Here is a 21,766-nt window from a genome sequence, read left to right on the forward strand (position 1 = left end):
AAGCGTACCGGTCCCATGGTACCCATTACCATTTTTGTAACCCTTCTGCTTGGGGTACCTAGGACACAGGACCGGTTCCCTTGGGGAGGAGCCTGGAGTGCTGAGGAGGTGCAGGCTCTGCTCTCCGTTGTTGATGAGGAGGCTGTGTAGCGGGAGCTCGATGGCGCTGTGCGAAACGAAATGTTTTCCAGCTGATTGCCGCAAAAATGGCAGAGAGTGGTTTCAACCGGACCGCGAGCCAGTGTCGCACTAAGCTGAAGAAGCTTCGGAGCGATCGATGTAGTGACGCTTCGGCACGCACTCCACCCACCCCTGAGGGTCCCCTTTGTACAGTGGGAAAGCAAGTGGGACCCGACCCGTACCGTACCGATACGAAGTGACCCGAACCGTACTGACAGTGGAAACGAGGCTTAACTGGCCTATTCATCTCAGTATCAGCTGCATCCCTTCTTAGAACCTCCTCCTCCACCTCCGTAGCTGTGTTATTGATATCCTTCGGACTGTGGTTTTCTACCTGCCGCTGGACTTTCTTCCCAGATGCGTTTCTAATGTTAACATAGGTTTTAAACACCTTGCATGTGACATAAATAGAGACCAGAAAGCTGCAAGCAGCTGTATGCGGGACCGAGATGTGCGCATTTTGGGGCATGCGCTGGACGTCGTAGCTCTGCGTACGTACGAGCACATAATAACCCCAATGCGGAGGGGTTTTTGAAAATTTCTAGGGGGCGCCACTGAGCCATTTTGCTCCACCCACACACGATACCCTTTACATACGTACGAGGTCGTCAGGGTGGACGTGTGTGCCAAGTTTCATGACCTTGCGTCTTTCTTCCCAGATGCATTTTGAGCCATCTAACTTCAGAGTAGATTCATGCCTGTGAGTGTGCATAACAAAAGTCATTATCCATGGTTTTAAACATCTCTAATGTTAACATAGGTTTTAAACACCTTGCATGTGACATAAATAGAGAAATAATCACAATGACTATGATAAACTAAGAATTCTACATTGACAAATCTTGGTATAATTGATCATTTCCTGAAATTCTAAAAATCAGTCAAATGATGAAGCTTCATAACAACTGAAAGCCATACTCTGTTCATGCTGTTTACTTATTTTCAGTCACATTTTTCATTTTGAGATCGTTTGTCATATTTCTAATGATATAAAAGGCTATAATCTGTTGTTAATATCTTTATCATTGTATGGTTAATATTTCTAGTACTGCTACATAAACTTTTTCTAACCAAACCACACCTTTGTAATCTATTCTTTATTTAAAGCCAAAAGAATAACATATGTAATATTTCTTAATTTTCATTCCTCAAGACTTTCCCTTCGAACCTTACTAAATTCATTACATTTGTACTCAAACAAATTGATTAATTATAGGCATTGAAAGCAACATTTTCTCTCAGTAGTGTCTTTGTTTAGCTTGGAGATGATGCCATTTGCTTGCCTTTGTTATGCTTTTGAGAAATTAGTATTAATAATGGGTTTTATGTGTTTTGGAGGCACTCCTTAAGGGACAAATGAGGTATTTTCTGTTGATCTGAATGTGGAACTGAACAGAGAATTCAGTTCTTATGATGTCACAATAGAACGCTGAAGTTCTGTTGAAGGTTCTTCACTGTTCCATTCTCTATTAGACTGCTGTCGTCTTCAGATAACACTTGTTTCACATTCTCACATTTTTTGAGATTGTTCTGATTTTTCTAACATTTTCTCTTAATCAACAGGGCTTTGCCATTGACCCAAAAATCTGAATTTACTGCCAGCCACTGTGACAATACAAACAGGAAAGCATGCAAAACCGAGAGGAGTGCAATTGTGAGGATGATGCTTTCACAAATGAGGACAGTGAGGAAGAGGCCTTCAGTGACGAAAGCTCAATCTCTGACACTGAGAGTGTCTGGGAGTTACTGCCTGATGTGTGCTTGCGGCACGTGTTCAGGTTTCTTCCTGACGGTGCTCGCAGCAAGGCGTCTCTGGTTTGCCATCAATGGCACGATGTCATGCGCTCACCCTGTCTCTGGCGCACCCGTTTCTTCCACTTCAGTGGTCGGCTTTCCAAATATAAGCCATCTGACTACTGCTCAGCTGTAGGTTATGTCAGCAGTCTGGGAGTCTACCTGGAAAAGCTGGAGGTCTGTGTGTGTCCTCCACGAACAAGCGCGACAGCCCTGCGACTGAAGGAAGCCATCTGTGGTCTGTTAAATGAGCTTGTCAGGTATGACACGGTCTCTCTAATGCCTGTTAAAAAAATGTTCCATAGGGGCCCCATTTTAGAGTGTTTCAGGGAACCCACTTAGTAAACTGAACATAATTTTGTCTCCACAGAGTAAAGGCCCCATTGCAGTCCTTCTCCCTTTTTAAGCTGGAGATGGACCGCTCCTCCTGGGCTTCAGTGCACAGAAACTCTGTGGTGGACAGCCTGGTTTATTTGCTTGAGAGTGGAGCTACAAAGCTCACCACTGTTTGTCTGAATGGGTTGAAAAATGACCTGCAACAGGTGAAAACATTAATCCAAAGATTTCCCTGGTGGGGGTTTGATTAGCAGATTAAGAATTAAACCTCCTCTTGGTGTTGCTTTATGCTTTCCATAATTCTTGTAATAAATGTAAAAGTTTCTATTTGGTAATCCTTTTTGTATCTTAATGCGATAAACATAATTCTTATTCATTCACCCCCCCCCATTCCCCCAACTTGTGTTCAATTGTAACTATGTTAATTCAAGTTAAAAAAACAAACAAAAAAATGTTTGTTTTTTTTTGTAACATCCAGGGTTTGAAGTTACTTTCTGCGCTGTTACAATATCAGAAGAACCTCTCTCTGCACTGCTACATTTTGTCTTTGGACTTGAGGGGATTCTTTTCTGCTACTGCGCCTGTGCACCTCAACCCCAATATGCCCCAAATCCTGGAGCAGCTGCAAGGCCTCACATACCTGGGCCTGAGTTACTCGTGTCTGTCAGATGAGCTGCTGATTGCTCTCCAGCAAAGAAAGGGAGGAGGGAGATGGAACTCTGGCAGAGATGGAAGCATCCTGCAAACATTTTCACTGCACTGCCGTCGGAATGAGCTACACCAGCAGGTAGGAAGGAATAGTTGAGATGCGTTGGGAACTGTGTTGGAGTCTGGTGTGGTAGCCTACGCTGAGACAACCAAAAACGATTTTTAGAGAAATCAAATCAAATAAAAGTGGGTAAATGTTGCTGCTTCATTTTCTTCTCTGTCAAGCTGGTGCACGGCAGCTCATGGGCAAGTTTAGCATCGAGATGCCCGGAGCTGAATGTCAAACTCACAGTTGAGCAAGTCATTAACACAGAATGGCTTAGAAGGATACTGCTGCCTGGGATTCCGCTGAGAGAGTACAACATGACAGCCTTCTACTCCCCAGATGATAACTGCAGCGCCAAGCCTCTCCTCTGTGACCTGCTTCCTCTTTACAGACACAGCCTGCAGGTCAGTGTGCTGAGCAGGCAGAGACTTTGTGGTGTTGAGCTGAAACACAGTATATGGATCATACCAGTTTGGGGCACTTACGTGTGATCGGCAGAGGGCTAGAGATAGGGAGTCTGTCAACGTGAGCGTGTTTGTCTGATGATTTTAGCATTTAGCTAAAAGGAAATGGCCTCAAAGAGCTGCTCGCTCAACTATTAGTCTTACTGTATAAAGTAACTGTTTGGTTACGCTAACTTGATGCCATTGAGTCCGGGAATGTTTCTCTTCATAACTTTTTCCCCAAATGAAATATATATATATATATATATATATGTATGTATATATATATATATATATACACACACAATGACTGATCAATGACTTATCTGTAGACAGCCATCAGAGCACTTTCAGTTTGGAGAAGTAGAGAAAGAATGCTGACGAGGAGCTAAGCTAACAGCTACTCAGAAAATGAACATCATAAGACCACATTTCTTTCACCATTTATAAAAAGTCAAGGTTAAAAAGATTTGTTAGCGATTTGAGTAAACTCTGTACTATAGATTCATTATAGATTTTTTTAGATGTACTATAGAGGTACATTCATTTGAACCCAAGGAATTTTTTAAGATTTGCTTTGTTTAAGATGGTGAAAAAAATTGCTTTTCTAGTGTCCTTGTTCTAATTAGCTGAGCTTAGTTTCCCCTCAGAATTCTTCCCGGCCTCTCCAAACTGAGAGCTCTCTGACTGCTGTCCACTAAACCTCAGTTAAATAAAACTGACGAACCCTTAAAAGGGTTTCTCAAAAGCAACGACACATTTCTTTAAATTTTGCCTCCATTTTTCAAAACTCTACAAATCTATAACTGCACACTCAACTCCAAATCTTCAAAAATTGCATGTCAAAACCACGCTCTTACTAAATCAACCAAAGTTTCACTTAAGACACAACAACAAAGTGCTGCACTGAAGAACAACAGAGGTCAAGAACCAGTTTAATTTGAATCCACTTACTGCATCAACACAATGCAGACAGTCATTTCCTTGTCTGTGCACAGTATCTGACCCTGGACCTGAGCAACTGCAGAGAATCACTGGATGATGAGCTGCTGGACCTGGTACAAGTGTGTGAGCGCCTGGTGGATCTGAGAATATGGGCTTTCTTGGAAATATTCACAGTGGGGAGGCTGCTGCACTTCAGGATGACTAAAACGATGCAACTCAACAAAATCAAGGTAAGAAAAAAGAGCAATAATACTTCCAAGTGTTCCCATGCTGGGGTACGGCATACATACGTGATAATGCTCTTGGTTGATTTGCATTGCAGTTGAGAATCTACTCGATCAATGACAACCTAGAAGAGCAGGAAGACCAGCTGGAGGAAGTACTGTCTCCCTATCTGGAGCTTTTCCCTCCTGAACTGGAATTTTTCGCAAAAGTCTGCCCCTATATATGAAAAATGCCAAGATGCTCGTGGTGTAGCTGAGAAACGCACGCCCCTCAAGAAAAAAAAAAAAAAAGACCTAATAAAAATTATTAAGCATGGAAATGATTTGTTATCAATCTGTAAACTAGCTGAGTAATTATTGGGCCTGTTGGTATGTCTAGCGCTATGTTGCTGTCTCCTGTCTATGTTTTACTTCAGGGGAATAGGATGGGTTGTGGGTGTGGAAGTTAAACACTGACCTAGTTTCATTGTAAAGTATGATCAAGGGAGACAATGTCTGTATGAGTCAATGCACGCTCTGGCAAAGTGAGAGCACTATTTTAAGGAACAGAGATAAAGAGCCAAAAGCAAAATACCAAACTCTAGTTTGCACAGTTCATGACACATTACAAAGTGTGGGAAGCTAATCCTGATGTTTTAGTCTCATTAATTAGATTGCAATTGCAAATACAATATTTTTTGACTATGACAATTTGCATGAGTGCAAATCACCAAATTCTGACACCCATAATCCCCATTGTATCTAAACAAATGGCATATCTCTGCATACTGGTATGTGTCCAAATAATTTCACATAATCTATTCATATCTAACGCAGCCCACTGCCCAACCAGTCTCTAAACCTCCTGTTGTGATAGGCACTGTTAATGATAATTGCTAAGCACTACTTTAAGACTCTGGGGGCAAACATCAAACAACCAACGGAAAAACATGGATTTGGGCATGACTGGAAATCCAAAAAAGACAACGATCATCGAATCAAGTCAAGAAGTAGTTCATAGAAGACAATATATGAACCCAGTCAGACCTCAGATCAGAAAACCCATCCAGAACATGGGAACAAACAACTGGAGATCACAGCAAAGGCGTGGCCAAAAATCCTAGTGGAGACATTCAAAAAGATTGTTAGCAATCATAAATAACATATACAGTGATGGAAGTAGTATTTGGTTAAGACTTTAACCAGCAGGAAAAATACAGACATGGCAGTGCAAAGCTTCTCCATTGCATGTAAAAGTTCTGAATAGTTATTTAGCAGTAATTATGTCGTTAAACCATTAAAGACTCAATGCAAGTTCAGTCTTTCAACACGTTGTAGCTGCTGTCGGTGGAGCCCAGTTTTACTTACAGGCACACACAGGATTGATTTTTAGGGAGGTCCCATTATTTGAACATTTGTCTGAATCAAATCATGTTAGAGGTTTTACAGTTTAAAGGAAGTCTGAGTTGTTAACCACCCACAGATGTGACCAATTACTCAGTGTTTTTTGCAAGACAGAAGCTTTGTGTCTTAGGGCTGGACAACGATTAATTTTAAATCACATGATTTCCCTGATCACATTTGTACGCAAAAGCCCAAAATTTAGTCAAATGTAGTGTATAGCTTTTAGTTTAATTTTAAATGTACTGCCATAACATTTGTGCAAAACACTTTTCTGCATTTTATGTAGAAGCCTTGCTCCAATGGCCGTTTGTTGAATGACTTTCTGGTATTAATTGTGCGTTTTGCCTTTGAGTGACATGTTAGACTGTACCTTACCTGCATCAGGCCACTCAACTGGTCTTCTCACCAATTAGGGCTGGTCAACGATTAATTTTATTAATTAGTCACATGATTTCCCTGATCACGATTAATTGCATTAACAAATCCAAAAGTATAATGTATACCCCCAGTATGCTGGACAAAGGACTGGTACAGTCCCATACTTCTTTAATGTAATTCAAGTACAATGAATAAAGCAGGCAGAGAATGTGTGGTTAGGTCCAGCAAATGTAGGTTTTGGTTGATCAGTTACCTTTGAATACAGGTTTGTTTCCAGATAGGAAACAGAGTTCAGAAAGCAACACTGCTAAGGTGGCTGGAAAAAGATTTTAGGAAGTCCTATATTTAGATGCAACAGCATCTCAGCTGTCCACCACTGGAAATGTCAGTAGTATTACCTACGCTTTCGTTTGAGAAATGGTAGTCAAATCCACAAGATGATCTGCAGGGCTGAGTTAGTTGGAAACATGCTTGAAGAAAAGCCAGATGCCAAGAGATTACGTAAAGTCATTTTAATTTGACAAACCAATACATTAGTCATTGTTCCAAATGGCCCCTGATGACGTTCCTGTGAACAGAAGGATTGGAAAGCAGAGTTTCAGTGAAAACTGGGACAAGCACTGAATAACTGCGGTGTTTGTGACCAACCTGCTGAGCTTAGCTGGATCAATGGCGTCGCTTTAAAGGCAGACGGGGTCTATGGGGCACCTTGAACTGGTCACCTGGCCGCTTGGCAGCGTAGCGCGATTGTGGGCGGGTCATTGATGCATAGCCATGCTGCTGCTGGGGCACCTTGGGACGGTAGACCTGCTGCTGCTGGGGCACCTTGGGCTCCTGGGGATGGTATAGATGCTGGGGCACCTGCTGCTGGGGCACCTTGGGCTCCTGGGGATGGTATAGATGCTGGGGCACCTGCTGCTGGGGCACCTTGGGCTCCTGGGGATGGTATAGATGCTGGGGCACCTGCTGCTGGGGCACCTTGGGCTCCTGGGGATGGTATAGATGCTGGGGCACCTGCTGCTGGGGCACCTTGGGCTCCTGGGGATGGTATAGATGCTGGGGCACCTGCTGCTGGGGCACCTTGGGCTCCTGGGGATGGTAGACCTGCTGCTGCTGGGGCACCTTGGGCTCCTGGGGACGGTAGACCTGCTGCTGCTGGGGCACCTTGGGCTCCTGGGGACGGTAGACCTGCTGCTGCTGGGGCACCTTGGGCTCCTGGGGACGGTAGACCTGCTGCTGCTGGGGCACCTTGGGCTCCTGGGGACGGTAGACCTGCTGCTGCTGGGGCACCTTGGGCTCCTGGGGACGGTAGACCTGCTGCTGCTGGGGCACCTTGGGCTCCTGGGGACGGTAGACCTGCTGCTGCTGGGGCACCTTGGGCTCCTGGGGACGGTAGACCTGCTGCTGCTGGGGCACCTTGGGCTCCTGGGGACGGTAGACCTGCTGCTGCTGGGGCACCTTGGGCTCCTGGGGACGGTAGACCTGCTGCTGCTGGGGCACCTTGGGCTCCTGGGGACGGTAGACCTGCTGCTGCTGGGGCACCTTGGGCTCCTGGGGACGGTAGACCTGCTGCTGCTGGGGCACCTTGGGCTCCTGGGGACGGTAGACCTGCTGCTGCTGGGGCACCTTGGGCTCCTGGGGACGGTAGACCTGCTGCTGCTGCTGGGGCACCTTGGGCTCCTGGGGACGGTAGACCTGCTGCTGCTGGGGCACCTTGGGCTCCTGGGGACGGTAGACCTGCTGCTGCTGGGGCACCTTGGGCTCCTGGGGACGGTAGACCTGCTGCTGCTGGGGCACCTTGGGCTCCTGGGGACGGTAGACCTGCTGCTGCTGGGGCACCTTGGGCTCCTGGGGACGGTAGACCTGCTGCTGCTGGGGCACCTTGGGCTCCTGGGGACGGTAGACCTGCTGCTGCTGGGGCACCTTGGGATGGTATAGATGCTGGGGCACCTGCTGCTGGGACATCTTGGGCTCCTTGGGAAGGTAGACGTGCTGGTCATGGGGCACTGGACCCCCTATTGGGTAGACAGGCTCAACAGGAAACACGGGCTCATAGCGGACAAGTGACACTTCCTTTCCATGTTTCTTTGCAGTTCCAGTCGTGTAGGCTGTTGGGGAAATATTTTAGTCCATGTATATAAAAGTCAGCAAAGTCATTATTTTCCATCAAGCTTACCATTTACTTCATGTCTTTCAAAAGGTATCAGGGACAACAGCAACAACCTAGAAAAGAAAATACATATTCTAATAATACTAATCAAAATTGATCAATTTAAAAAAAAAAAAAAAAAAAAAAAAAAAAGTTGAAACTTAACTTACCTGAAAAGGAGCTTCATCAAATCGGTCATGGTTGGCATCAAACTCAGCCACGTCTGACAACTGCTGCCTGGACACAAAATTTGACTACTGACAAAACAGTAAGTCACTGCAGTCTGTCTGAAACATTTTATACTTCCGTTTGTATCATTACTAAGTGGACACAGGTGATAGTCGTTTGAGGTCGGCGAGGCTCGTCATACTGCAGGAGAACTTTACTGCATGTCAAACTAAGACAGGACATTGAACAGTTTACTTTTGCACGTGCAACACTCTGCTTTATATGTTTGGTTTGAGTTTCTTTCATAATTTCATATATATTTGGACGATAATTTGATCAGAATGATGAGGCTGTAATCTTTGGAGCCACTTACCAAACTGAAAGCCGATTGGTTTAGATGTTTGCTCATCAATATAAAATTCTTAATGCGTGTCAGAGCTGGTGGTATTGTCTTGCATTCCTTTTGTTTGCTTTTAAATCAGCTATATAGTCTGATGTGGACAGGCCAATTGGTCTTATGAGCTGATTTGTACACAGCAATTCTCTTGCACTGTGTCTTTTTTCTTTACATTCTTTATGGAAGAGTATATGAAACAAAGTTTAATCATAAACAGAATATATATTAATGTCTTATACTAATGTATACTTATACTATACATTATATTAGTATTAGTAGTGTCGTTCCCCCTCTCTCTGCCCCCTTGCCCCCTTCTCTCTGAACGTTCCTATCCATTAAAGGCACAAAAGCCCCACCAATTTTTTTTTATTTTTTATTTTATTTTAAATTTAAAAAATATAAATTAAAAAACAAATAAAACCTGCGTTATTGCGCGATAAAATATTTATCGGCGTTAAATAATTAACGAGTTAACGCGATAATAACAGTAACTGGCCCAGCCCTAACATTGTTCAACATCATGCTGTCTGTTGTGTTAGCTCTTCTTCTAAGTAACTATTTGCTTTAGCTGTTGAACTAATGACGTGACCTGTACTTGAACTATGATTCAAATACACATAGTCAAAGTATTTAATTAATTTAGCAGTTACTTTTGATCCAGTGTTGATAACAAGTTAGGAACACACCGGAGACATATTTAGCTTTTTTGTATCTTCAACAAGCTCGGCATCAAACCAGCAAAATTCTACTTTTCTAAAGACAAACACTCTGCTTCCTGAGGTACATCCATCTTGGAGTACAAAGGTACATAAATAACCTATATTTATACCAACTAAGACAATAAACTGCTTATCTTTAACATATCAAACATTAAATCTTGATAAACCACTTTCATTACAACACGTTTATTTAGTTTTCCGGGTAGAAAAAAATAACATAAACTCTGCGTTTGAACTGTATTCTTATTTGAGTTAACGTGTAATCATTCTGTTTAGACTGTCAGATAAATCTATATAAGATGATGCACATGAAATAAAGAAGTCCTGGGTTTGAACACAGAAGGACATCTATTAAAGAATGGTCCGATTTTTTTAAAATAAGAAATAAAAATCTATGGTCATACGAATAAAACAACAACCATCATGTTATTGGCTGCAAAAGGCATGCACAGTCACGTGACTGAATAATTGTATTTTGCAGCATGGTGAGCCAATGGTCCGCTCCATCACCTGATCGCCATTTGAATACTTTGGCTCCCCCTGGCGCCACATTGGTGCCCCGCCTTCCCGTGTTGTTACCTCACATTGTCTAAGTGGGACCGTCATCACTACGGAGGCTTGTGGAATAAAGATGTCCTCGCTGCTGAAGCCGTTTTCGGTGTGTGAGGGGCCCTGTGAGAGCTGCGCTGCTCGGAGAGGATGCGCGAGCCCGGCTCCCCATCAGCAGCCTCCATCCCAGCGTCTGGCCGCCGCGGGGCTGAGCTCTCTGCCGGCACACCAGAGGACGTACGCTGCGAGGAGGAACCTGGCGGCGGCTGCTGTCGGAGGAAGGAAAATCACTCATCCCGGAAAGGCCATCCTTGCAGGTTGATTCTGTAACGATTACATTCAGTTTGCAGATTTTCGCCCTATTGTCGCTCCTCGCCGGGTGCAGACACGCACAGCCACAGACCAGCCTAATCTCGGTCTGTCGCCCATTAAGGCTATCCACGCAGAACTGGGTCAAAACGCTCTCAGCCAGTAGTGATGCTACAGCCACAGCTCTATGATGTGGCGGCATGTCTGTCTGGGTTGATTTATGATTATATCCACCGTTATATTCCTGTGAAGTAGCCTCAAAGTGAGCCTAAAAGCTTTTTGCTGCATCGCTCTGATCATTAACACTGAAATGTGAATGCTGATGAGTTCCCGCTGGGCGCAGAACATTCAGGAACAATTCTGCACAGTGAGTCAACAGATCCTGACCGCAGTGGTTCTTGCCTCCCCTCTCCCTCAGGTGGCATAGCAGGAGGAATAGAGATCTGCATCACCTTCCCTACAGAGTATGTGAAGACTCAGCTGCAGCTGGATGAGAGGGCCAACCCGCCGCGGTACAGAGGGATCGGTAGGTCATCGGGATGTCAGTCTGTATGACACAGGGGGGACTGATGAGGGGAGCTGTGCAAGTCTTGCATTGGGTAACTCACTCATGCATCCTCTGTGTGTGCAGGTGACTGTGTGAAGCTGACTGTGCAGGATCACGGGCTCAGAGGATTGTATCGAGGTCTCAGCTCCCTGCTCTACGGGTCAATACCAAAGTCTGCTGTCAGGTGAAGGTGCACGCAGTGCGCAGAGAGGCTTTGTCTTTTTATTCTGCCTTTTTTTTTCTTCTTCAGTGGAAAGGCACATTTCATTTTCCGAATTTTGAGCAGCATCTGATGATTCTTTCAGTCCCGTAAACGCAGAACACAAGACGTCGCAGCACAGCCAACTCGGCAACTAAACAGAAAACACCAGCACTCGGCTTTTGGGAAATATCTGTGCGCTTTGTAATGCTTTCTTGTGTTTTCAGACAGATATTTGTCTTTTGGGAGTCATGTTTTCTAAGACCTGCACAGTTGTGAAATGTTGTCAGAAGATTGGAATTAAAAGCAAAGTCGCAGAACCCACGCAAGCATTTGCAAACAGCTTGTTTACTGATCTGAATTGTTTTTAAATTGTTGATTTATTTCTTTTGAAAGGCTGAAATTGTCATACATGTATCAAGAACACACGCATGCATTCTATGAAATACACAGATGTAATGATAGTTAGATCTTAATGAAGGGGCAGTGATAGTTATGCATTCTAATTTCCACACTGGTTTATTTATTTATTGAAGTGATTTATTTCTTTAAATTCTCAGATTTGTTTAGGATTATAGTTTGTTTCTCTCATTAGACAGAATAAGACGTAACAACCAGGCTCGTGACAAGCTTTAGTAATTGTATTGTTGGGGTTTGTTGTGCCTGAAAATACCAAGATTTTTTTGTTTTTGCATTGTTGGTCATGTGCTTTTTCTCACCTTTCAACTTGGAAAGCTGTGAAGTGAAATCAGTAACTTATCAGCTATACCTGACATAGTCGATGTTGTGTGTTAATTTTTTCTCTCTTTGGTACCTTGTATTTATCGATGCTTCCAGGTTTGGCACGTTTGAGATGCTCAGCAATCCGATGCGAGACGCCACAGGTCGCCTCGACAACACGCGGAGCCTCCTGTGTGGTCTCGGCGCGGGGATAGCAGAGGCCATTGTGGTGGTGTGCCCCATGGAGACTTTAAAGGTTGGTGGGAGTGGATTTTGAGACATAGTTCTTCTTCTATTGGAATCTCCTTCCTGACCTGTTGGATAGACACTGATTTCAATATAAGTGCTCTTCTCTTATCTCCAAGGTGAAGCTGATCCACGACCAGTGTTCCCTCCGACCCCGCTACAGAGGTTTCTTTCACGGAGTTAGTGAGATTATCAGAGAACAGGGTAAGATAACGGGAAGGAATGAGCTATGTTACTTATTTCTCTGATCCCTCCCATAATGATGCATAATATTGGCAAAACCAATAAGTATCTGTGTGCAGTATGGAATCATAAGCTCTTTAACTCATACAGGTGTAAGGGGGACGTATCAAGGTCTGACGGCTACCGTGCTAAAACAAGGAACCAATCAGGCCATCCGATTTTATGTGATGAATGCGTTGCGGAACTGGTACAAAGGTAGAAATAATTAGCTATGAAACCAATTCTTACGTCTCAATTCTGTCACTGCGCAGACGATTGATTCTGCGCTTCTTCTTTTGTGCAAACTTTGGCTTCGGCCTCTTAAGGGGACGATCCCAGACGAGAAATGCATCCCATCGTCACGGCGATGTTTGGAGCGACAGCAGGAGCAGCCAGCGTTTTTGGAAACACACCTCTAGACGTAGTCAAGACCAGGATGCAGGTAGGAAACGAGCCACGTGATGATTTCAGTTCTGCGGTCAAGCTTCCCTTTTGTAAAAAAAAAAAAAAAGATTTTTTTTTGTTTTTTGTTTTTTTAAATTGTGCAGGGTTTAGAAGCCCATCGCTACAAAAACACAATGGACTGCGCCTTCCAGATCTTGAAGCATGAAGGACCGCAGGCGTGAGTATCCCACATCCAGCTCGACCTCTGTTTTTTTTCCACCCTTTACCGAACAAGCCACCTAACCTCACCCCGTTCTTCCTGCAGGTTCTACAAAGGCACAGTTCCCCGGCTTGGCCGCGTGTGCCTGGACGTGGCCATCGTCTTCGTCATTTACGAGGAGGTGGTCAAACTACTCAACAATGTGTGGAAGACGCAGTAGAGCGATCCGTACGTCACAGGTCCAGGAGGAAGCACAGACCAGTGCCTCATGCCACACACAACTCAACACCTCTATCCTAGTTCATTCTAGCTGTCTGCGTTGCTCTGAGCAGATGCCATCTTGACCGGTCTCCACACTGTTACATAACTTGTATGTTTTACTCGACTCACTGTAAACACGGAGGCAAAGAAGAAAGCGCGGGTTCAGTGTTGTATTTGTCCTCTTTGACTGTAGAGTTGGGACAAAGAGGAGTTTTTTTTTGTTTTTGTTTTAAAGCACAAGAAGAAGCACGATCGAATGAAGTGATGAAAAGAGGCACCCGGCAGAACTTGTAGGCTCAGTTTCTTGGGTTTCATTATCACGAACATCAGTACATTTAGAGAAGGGGAATAAGGTTCCCGCTTAACAAAAAGCTCAACTCAGAAGAGGGAGACTGCTTTAAAAAAAAAAAAAGGGATACTGCTTGTGATAATGGCTAGCGTTTATCTTGTAGAGCTAACACTTTGTACTAAAACCATAAATGTGTCTTGATTCACTGAGTACTTACTATTCTGAGCAAAGGACAAACAAAAGCACCACAACACATCCGTGCGGTTTCTTCTGCTCGCTGTAATTGCTTACTTGGCTGTGCTTGTGTCGTCGTGACGTCGAACACATTAACTGCATTTCCCTGCTCTGTCCTGGTGACAAACTGTTGATATCATTTATACTGCATTTTATGGCCGCTGCCAACAGCAGTGCATCGCTGCATGAATGTGGATGTGGCATCTGTCTCACAGGCCTGTAGAGGCCACGCAGACCGGTCTGGAGTCCGTAACTCTCCAGCAGAGTGTATCAGAAGGGGGTGACCTGACAGGTGATTAGTGATCATGTGTTAAAGGAAACAGCTTTAACTTACAGTCTTAATGCTTAAATATGGAGGTGTGTGAGCACATGGTTGCCATTCTAGAAGACTGTTACCATGCAAGATACAGAAATGTATTGAGTGGATTGTTGAAATGTGTTAAGAGCTTCCAAGCCATGTCCAAGCAGGCGCTGGGGGTCAGCCAAATTATAGAAAAAAAAGGAGAGAAAAAAAGAAGCAATTTCGATGTAAACAGTCTTTGTAAGCCATATTACGCATGTATTCCTGAGCCTGAGAGTTTTTGGTCATCAAATAGGCTGTCGTCTAATCGGAGATTTTTAATATTCTTTGTTTACATCAGTCTGTGTGTGTACGGCACCCTAGTTTGACGCACAAAAAGTGATGCGAGGATGATTTTTCTAAATGTTGACATTTGTATTCATTGCGTTCATTTATTTATTTATTTTTATTATTTATAGCGTCTCCAGTTCGTAAATGTTAAAATAAATAAAGTGGAGACACTGTATGTCAGAGGATTAACAAGTCGACGAAGGCTTGGCTACGATTGACCTGGTGGCACCACTCGGCCTTGCACAGAAGCCTTTCAGTCCCATTTTGCCAAAAAACCCCTCGAGTCAATTCTCCAATTTGACCCCCCCCCCCCCCCCCCCCCGGACACCAAAAAGTCTTCTCAGCCAAGAGCAAAAAACATTCTTTAATCTCTGACATCTCGTCTTCACTAAATTCAGAATGTTCTTCCAGCAGTCTTGGTCACGCTTCGCTGCTTTTCATGAGCAGGGTAATGCACCGTTGGTCATTTACATTGCAAAAGATTCCTGTTGGGGCAGACTGAGAGTTTCTTTTGTGTAGGAGAAAAAACTAAATAAGTCAATATGACATGACACACATAAAAAAAAACAAAAAAATCAATGTACATGATGGTAATAATAAGCTTGTGATTATTCGACTACATCCATGTGGCTGTGTTAAAGATGTAGATTCTGTGGGGGGATGTACGTGTAAGCTCAGCTTCCCGTGTTGTACTCTACAGGAAATGTAATGAAGCAAAATGTATACTTTCGGATTCTGCTGGTTTTTAATCAATGCGATGATGCATCTGTTTTCTGAGAGTTGTATGTTGAAATCACATTCATTTGAGCGAATTACGGCCCCCAGGAATTGACCAGTAGCATCCACAGGAGTCGAGGGACGCTTTGAACTGCCTATGAAACATGTATGAATGTTGCACCTTTATATCCGTGGCAGATATTTAACAATAAATGAAACACAGCTTAAAAAAAAGCGGAAGTGATTTGTTTTTACAGTTAGCTGTTTTAGAGTAATCTCCGACAGATTATATTAGGACTTGCTTTTAAATTTGAATTTTTACCTGTTGATTTCCACAAAAAACCAGGGAAGGGTGACAAAGGGCAAAAAATAAATTTAAAAAAAGCTAAGTAAGGTGATTGGACACTGCATACCAATACTTAAAACAGATTTATTCATATTTACATACACTTCACTGGGAGAGAGAACCTTGTTTTCCCACGGTGAGATGTCACTATAACAGTTTAGGGCTTCTTGCCTCTGCGGCTTCTACACACAGGTGGAAAAATGCAGAAGGTTGGGGCTTTGCTGACCGCAGGTCAGACGAGATTAAAGACTAAAGGAGTGGAGCGAGCACCGTAGGAATTAACGTTGGAGGAAGGCATTAACGCGCCCACCTGCCGCCCCGTCTGTCCACCTGTCAGTTGCAGTATGTCTCCAGCAAGGCTTTGGGAGGAAAAAGGGACAAAACGTGCAGCTGAGAAATATGCTCTGCTGAAGCTTTTTAAAAATCGTAGATTTTTCAGTAGTCAATAGAAACCTATCGGCACTGCATTAGCTTCTGTTTTGATAATGAATTTTTTTGACAAGTAAGGATTTTTTAAAAAAATTTTTCAGGCAGGTTCTTGGTGTGTACAGATCAGTATGTACACGTTTTACATTATAAAAGGAGCCCCACACTGGCTTCAGATCAAGACAGGGCGTTTGTATTGTGACTAGACTTGAGTTCCTCGACACAATGTCATTGTTGGCAGATGCTGCGATGGAGACAAATGGATGATTAGACCTAGTCTGGCCACCCTTTGCTCCAGCTGTCAGGCATCTTGACAGAATCAGATGTGACGTCCTCTTCTCGTCAGGAAAGAAAGCACGTGCGTGGCTATCTTCTCCATCTGGAAGCACACAACACAAGGCCAAAGGTTTTAGCACGAGGAGTCATTTAACCGTTCTGAAAACCTCCTGGCATCACACTCACATTCTGAGGCATTTGTCTTTCCCACCACTGGCCACTCTCTGCCCATCAGGACTCCAGTCGACTGCATACACCTGCACAGATATGGAAACACACAGTCAATACACCTCTACCAGAAATAAGTCCTCACCAATCCTTCAATCATTTGTGTCTCCTTGCCTCGTCAGCATGGCCAGGAAGGTCCATGTTGAGTTTTCCGGTCTTCACGTCCCACACTTTGAGTGTGCTGTCGCTGCTGCCACTGACCAGCAGCCTGCTGTCTGCTGACCACGCCACCTGATACACAGATCCCACGTGGCCACGCAGGGACGTCAAGTACCTGTGAGCAAACGTGCAGGAGATTTTCACAGTTCAACAAATGACAATTTTAGCTGGACAGCACCATCGTCTGGACAACTGTGGCATTGCATCCAGATTGATTTATGATCTCTTCACGGTCAGAAAGAAAGAGAGTCTTTCTTACTTTCCAGTACGTCCATCCCAGATTTTGATGGACTTATCAAAGGAGGCAGAAGCAAGGAGTCTGGTGTCGGGGGAGAACAGCACTTCGTTGACCAGAGCGCTGTGGCCCGTCATCCTGGCCAAGGGCTTCTTTGCTTCTGCAGGATTCCACAGGAACAAGGTGAAATCATCTGAGCCAGACACCAAGCGCTCTGGAGCTAAACTCTGCAGCATAAGAAAAGGAAATAAAGCCACCGAAACATAAAGGAACTATTAAACATCAGTGGCGTGCACTCACCCTAACTTTATTGTATCTCTGCAAGGCTCTCTCCTTCAACTCGTCCACTAAAGGGGGAAGAAAAACGAAACCCTGTTAGGTGAAAACGTCCCCGTATGAAACATCTATACCAGCATTCTGAAAACAATGTCAGGCTTTACGTGATCCAGTGAGATCCTGGAGGTTGACGGTGGCAGTTGCGGGTTCAAAAGCTCCGGTACGCAGGACGTAGTCTGTGCTGAGAGCCAGTGTGTTCACCCAGTGGGCGTGACCCTGCAAAGTCCTGCACTGAACACCCTGAAATCAACAGACAGAGACACACGTTTGGTCCCATTTGGCTCCTTTCATTCAACTCAATCACTCAAACACACTCTTACATCTTTCGCTCTCCACACTTTGACCGTCCTGTCATGGGAAGAAGTGTAGAGAAGTCCATCTCCTCCCCATTTCACACAGGTGACGGACTGAGTGTGTCCAGTAAGGATCTTCTCGCAGCGTCCCAACACGGTGTCCCAGATGCGCACCGAGCCATCCTTAGAGCTACTCGCTATGTAACGACATTCTGGGTTCCTGGATGGCAGAGGAATGGGTGGAAAGAACGGCAGAGTGTTTAAGCATTCCTCGATTTAAAAATGTAACAATACGTTTAGAATTGAGAGCTAAAATGAATAAAAGCAGCATCAGAAGGGGATCAAAGTTTGCAGTAGAATAAGTGAAGTGATAAAGCCATGAACAGAGTGCTTACAGGTGCAGGGGTTCCCAGCAAAGCCAAGTGATCCACTTGGTGTGTCCCGTCAAAGTCTTCCCCATCTGTGTGCCGGTTACTGGATCCCACAGAAAGATCTGTAAACACAGCACAACAAAAAGACATATTTGTAAAACTAAACCTTTAAGAAATAAACATCAGACCTGTGCATTTGAAACACACCTGACTGTTCTTGCACCCAGAGGCCAGCTTTTTGCCATCAGGTGACCAGGCGATGCTCAGCACCCAATGTGTGTGTCCTTCAATAAAGCACAGCACAGCTCAGAGGTGTCTAAAATAATCAAATCAATCATTTTTGACTTGATGAGCAGCCAATCACGTTGCCTTAGAGAAGTGGGTTTATACCTCTGGCAGTGTGATGGGGTGTCTCAGTTGTCAAGTCCCAAAAGCGCACCGTGGTGTCACCTGAACCGCTCGCCAGATATCTGAAACAAACAAGTACAAATCAGCTGGCGGCTGAATGAATCTTCCCAGGAGCATTACCGAAGAGTAGAATTTAACTGTGACGCAAGCAAACAGGAGTGGGCGGCTGTTCATTCTGTGTCGGAGTTACTCACTTGCCGGTGGGGCTGAAAGCAGTTGAGATGACAGCCTCTGTGTGTCCCTGTAGTGTGCTGGTACAGCGAGCCACAGCCCGAACCCTGAACACAGCCTGAGGCTGGTACACCACAGGCAGAACTTGTTCCGTCTCAACCTCGAGAGCCTTGACACAAGATCCCAGACTGGACACCACCTCTGTCTCTCCATGCACAAAAAATGCAAATGGCACCGGCTCCTCCTTAAAAGGATGACAGCAAACATAACACATTTAAAATTTTAGCTTCATACAAGTTGAGTAACTGTGGCTAAGAAGGGCTACAGTTAGAGCTATAAATGGCTTTTTGTATAAAATAATAATAACATGTGAATTTGCGTTCATGAATGCACTTATTCAAATCGAAGCTTTACCGCGCTACTGTGCATATGAAAAGTGCTGGAATACACTTTTTTTCAGGGGTTACATTATTTCGTCTTTCCTCATAAAACAACTCAAAGGTCTTTACTGGCTTCAAGCTTGACAAAATACTATGACAAATCACAAGTTCACCACAGGACCTTTTAGCTCCATATCATCACACTTCCACTTCCATGCTTCACTGTGGTAGTCGTGGCCAGGTTAACAGCAACCAACCCACTGGAAACCCTGGGTGTACCTGCTTTTGATTCCATGATCACAGATTTTCTAACTGGTGTGTCAGTGACAACAAGCACATTCAACTTTGCGGCTTCAAGTTTGGTTAGTGTCCACTTTGAAACCCACCTCTTGAATGTGATCTTTAAAGGTTTTGGTTAACAAGAGGACACACTTAATGTAGAAATAATGGATTTGTTGAGAGTTTACTTCATTTCAAAACGTTGAGGAAAATGCACATGGCGGATAATTGCTTCAAGTGAAAGTATGTCCAGCCAAACCACCAATTGATATCGTACAGTATATTTACGAGATATAAATGCCAACTTACATTCTGTAGCAACGCATTGCAGACGAGCTGTAGTTTCTCTGGTGTTATGTCGAGAGGCACATCGAAAGGTGAGCCCAGAACCTCCCCATCCTCGTTCTGAAACCTGATCAACAACCGCTCCACGTCCTCACTCGCCATCATCTCCATGTTCCCAATCCAAATCTACTAAAATGACATCAATACGCGCTTAGAGGTGTAACACGATGGGTTACACTTACTTATAAATTTACTGTGAATCCTCTAAAATTGACGTAATTGCTGTCAATGTGATGTAAACGCTGAGTTTCTTCAAGCAGTTTTTAGCTAACAGTACTACGCTCACACCTTAATTCACAAACTTTAATTGAGAGAACCGAGCGGGTAGTACAGCTTAAAACTGTCATTTTAAATACTGTAAATGTAGCCAATGTACCAAGCTCAAAGTAAAACATTGCAGCAGTTTAAGCTAGCCAACCACTGAAGCTAACTCAGCTAGCCTGGTGTTAGCCAGCATTTTGAAGGTCCTAAATCATCTTAACACTGTTCACAGAACATGAAGACGATTGCAGCTCGGTCTGCAGATCTGTAGTCGGCAATTTATGACAAATAACTGGCAAATAAATCAGCTTTTACCTTTAGCGTACGGACGGGTTAAAACTCCCCACGTGTATACCACCAAAGAGCCTTTTAGTGAAAGATTTGCTGCCTTGCCGAAGTCAGGTCGTTCAACGGGTTCACGCAATGAATTGTGGGAGATGTCATAAAGCTTTACTTCTTTGGTGTTTATCTTTATTTCTGTAGTGTTTCTGGTTGTTCTATACTGCTACATGTGCTGCTGTTCCTCACACTTGTACCGCTTCTATTCCAGATACAGATCTAAAATATGAAGGCTGTTAATATTATCTTTGCCCTTTAATTTAACATTAATAAAACTAAAATGGTTCATCTCTTATTTTCTTGAATCTAGCTGTAACTCAAAATCAGCCATAAGTGCTTGAAAATGTGGTTTAGTACAAACCCAAATCAAGTTGATTTACTTTGACTCTTATTTCAATGCAGATGGAGTGAACTCAAGATGTTACAGATTTTTTAAAATTTCAATTTAACATCCATTTTTTGCTACTCCAGCCTTCAACATGTTAAAAAAATTGTTGGTATGAAAGCAATTTAGGGTTATTAGTGAGTTGTTGTTTTTTTAATTTAAACTTCACTGTGCAAAACAGAAGAATTATTTCAACCTTCTACATAGTCGTTTTAACTTCTCTGGGCTCAGATGCTTCTGACCACCATGCAGTGGAAATGTGTCTTGTGGTTAAACCAATCAATATTCCAGGGGGAGGAAACAGATGCTGTGTCCACCGGGCCCGAGGATGAAAAGGACCATTTAGATGGTTATTAGTAACAAGTCCAAAAGCCAGGTTCTGTCATAGCACAGGCTTAAAGCGGTGCTCTTGGCAAAGCTTATTTGCATTTCTGTGACGGCAACATTAATGCAGTAAATGTTTTCTAGGAACTGCCTGCAGTCCTGACCTTTTAAGAGCTGTTTTCTATAGTATCCAAACCTTTTCTGATTTTGGTCTGTATATCAGAATCCTCTATTTCCACGAAAATAATAAATAACTAAAGTGTCTGTGCCGTCTCCCTGATCACAGTTGTGATAGTTTTCTAGCCATTTGCCTTGGTCTGAACATGTCGCATTATTTTCATGGATGAAATCACAAGTTGATTATGTATTCTCGTAACATGTCAACGAACTTTCACATTCGGCACAATTTCATAAAGAGGAAAGTAAAGTCCTTGTGATAATAGATCAATAATAGATAATTAACACCCATCTCTAATAAAACAAAGAACCACACATACATAACTTTACCATTGACACAGACTGCTTTTGGACAGCGATCATCACTTCTTTCACTGGAATAGAAAAGACAATCTGCACCACTCTTATGTGAGTCAGTTCGAACCAGTATAGATAAATAACTTGAATTCTTAAATCCACACATGAAATATACCCTTAATTCTGTTCAGTGTCCTTATACACATTAAGACTTATGTTGTCACATAAACACAACACATGTTGTTACAAAGTAACACAGGACTCAAATCAGCTCAGTGTAGGAGTCCACATTAATATTCCTGCATCTAATGCTGGATGAAGAATATATGTGT

The 21,766-nt window shown here is 43.6% G+C and overlaps 3 protein-coding genes across 4 annotated transcripts; 2 read left to right on the forward strand and 1 right to left on the reverse strand.

The window, feature by feature from the left end:
* The first annotated feature begins 1,809 nt into the window (after window positions 1-1,809).
* LOC142401914 (F-box only protein 39-like) lies at window positions 1,810-4,935 on the forward strand. The gene is made up of 6 exons (XM_075487368.1): window positions 1,810-2,234; window positions 2,345-2,516; window positions 2,789-3,097; window positions 3,244-3,468; window positions 4,506-4,682; window positions 4,775-4,935. The coding sequence occupies exons 1-6, from the start codon at window positions 1,810-1,812 to the stop codon at window positions 4,901-4,903; spliced, it is 1,437 nt and encodes a 478-aa protein (XP_075343483.1). The 3' UTR covers window positions 4,904-4,935.
* A 5,540-nt stretch (window positions 4,936-10,475) lies between these two features.
* On the forward strand, window positions 10,476-15,625 carry slc25a1a (solute carrier family 25 member 1a). The gene is made up of 9 exons (XM_075487558.1): window positions 10,476-10,736; window positions 11,147-11,254; window positions 11,360-11,459; window positions 12,312-12,450; window positions 12,560-12,644; window positions 12,774-12,878; window positions 12,989-13,104; window positions 13,211-13,284; window positions 13,372-15,625. The coding sequence occupies exons 1-9, from the start codon at window positions 10,502-10,504 to the stop codon at window positions 13,484-13,486; spliced, it is 1,077 nt and encodes a 358-aa protein (XP_075343673.1). The 5' UTR covers window positions 10,476-10,501; the 3' UTR covers window positions 13,487-15,625.
* On the reverse strand, window positions 15,027-20,297 carry nle1 (notchless homolog 1 (Drosophila)). Of its 2 annotated transcripts, none has more exons than XM_075487556.1 (13): window positions 20,228-20,297; window positions 19,616-19,777; window positions 18,671-18,891; window positions 18,459-18,538; window positions 18,276-18,352; window positions 18,093-18,190; window positions 17,725-17,917; window positions 17,509-17,644; window positions 17,369-17,415; window positions 17,093-17,295; window positions 16,789-16,948; window positions 16,633-16,703; window positions 15,027-16,549 (listed from the first exon to the last, which is right to left on the reverse strand). In XM_075487556.1, exons 2-13 carry the CDS (start codon window positions 19,760-19,762, stop codon window positions 16,537-16,539), a joined length of 1,446 nt encoding a protein of 481 aa, XP_075343671.1. In that variant the 5' UTR covers window positions 19,763-19,777; window positions 20,228-20,297; the 3' UTR covers window positions 15,027-16,536. The 2 variants fall into 2 exon arrangements, with proteins under 2 accessions (XP_075343671.1, XP_075343672.1); XM_075487557.1 differs by having other exon boundaries at window positions 19,616-19,780; window positions 20,228-20,286.
* Window positions 20,298-21,766: the final 1,469 nt, after the last annotated feature.

The sequence above is a fragment of the Odontesthes bonariensis genome, chromosome 16, assembly GCF_027942865.1.
Source record: "Odontesthes bonariensis isolate fOdoBon6 chromosome 16, fOdoBon6.hap1, whole genome shotgun sequence".
Taxonomy (NCBI): Eukaryota; Metazoa; Chordata; class Actinopteri; order Atheriniformes; family Atherinopsidae; genus Odontesthes; species Odontesthes bonariensis.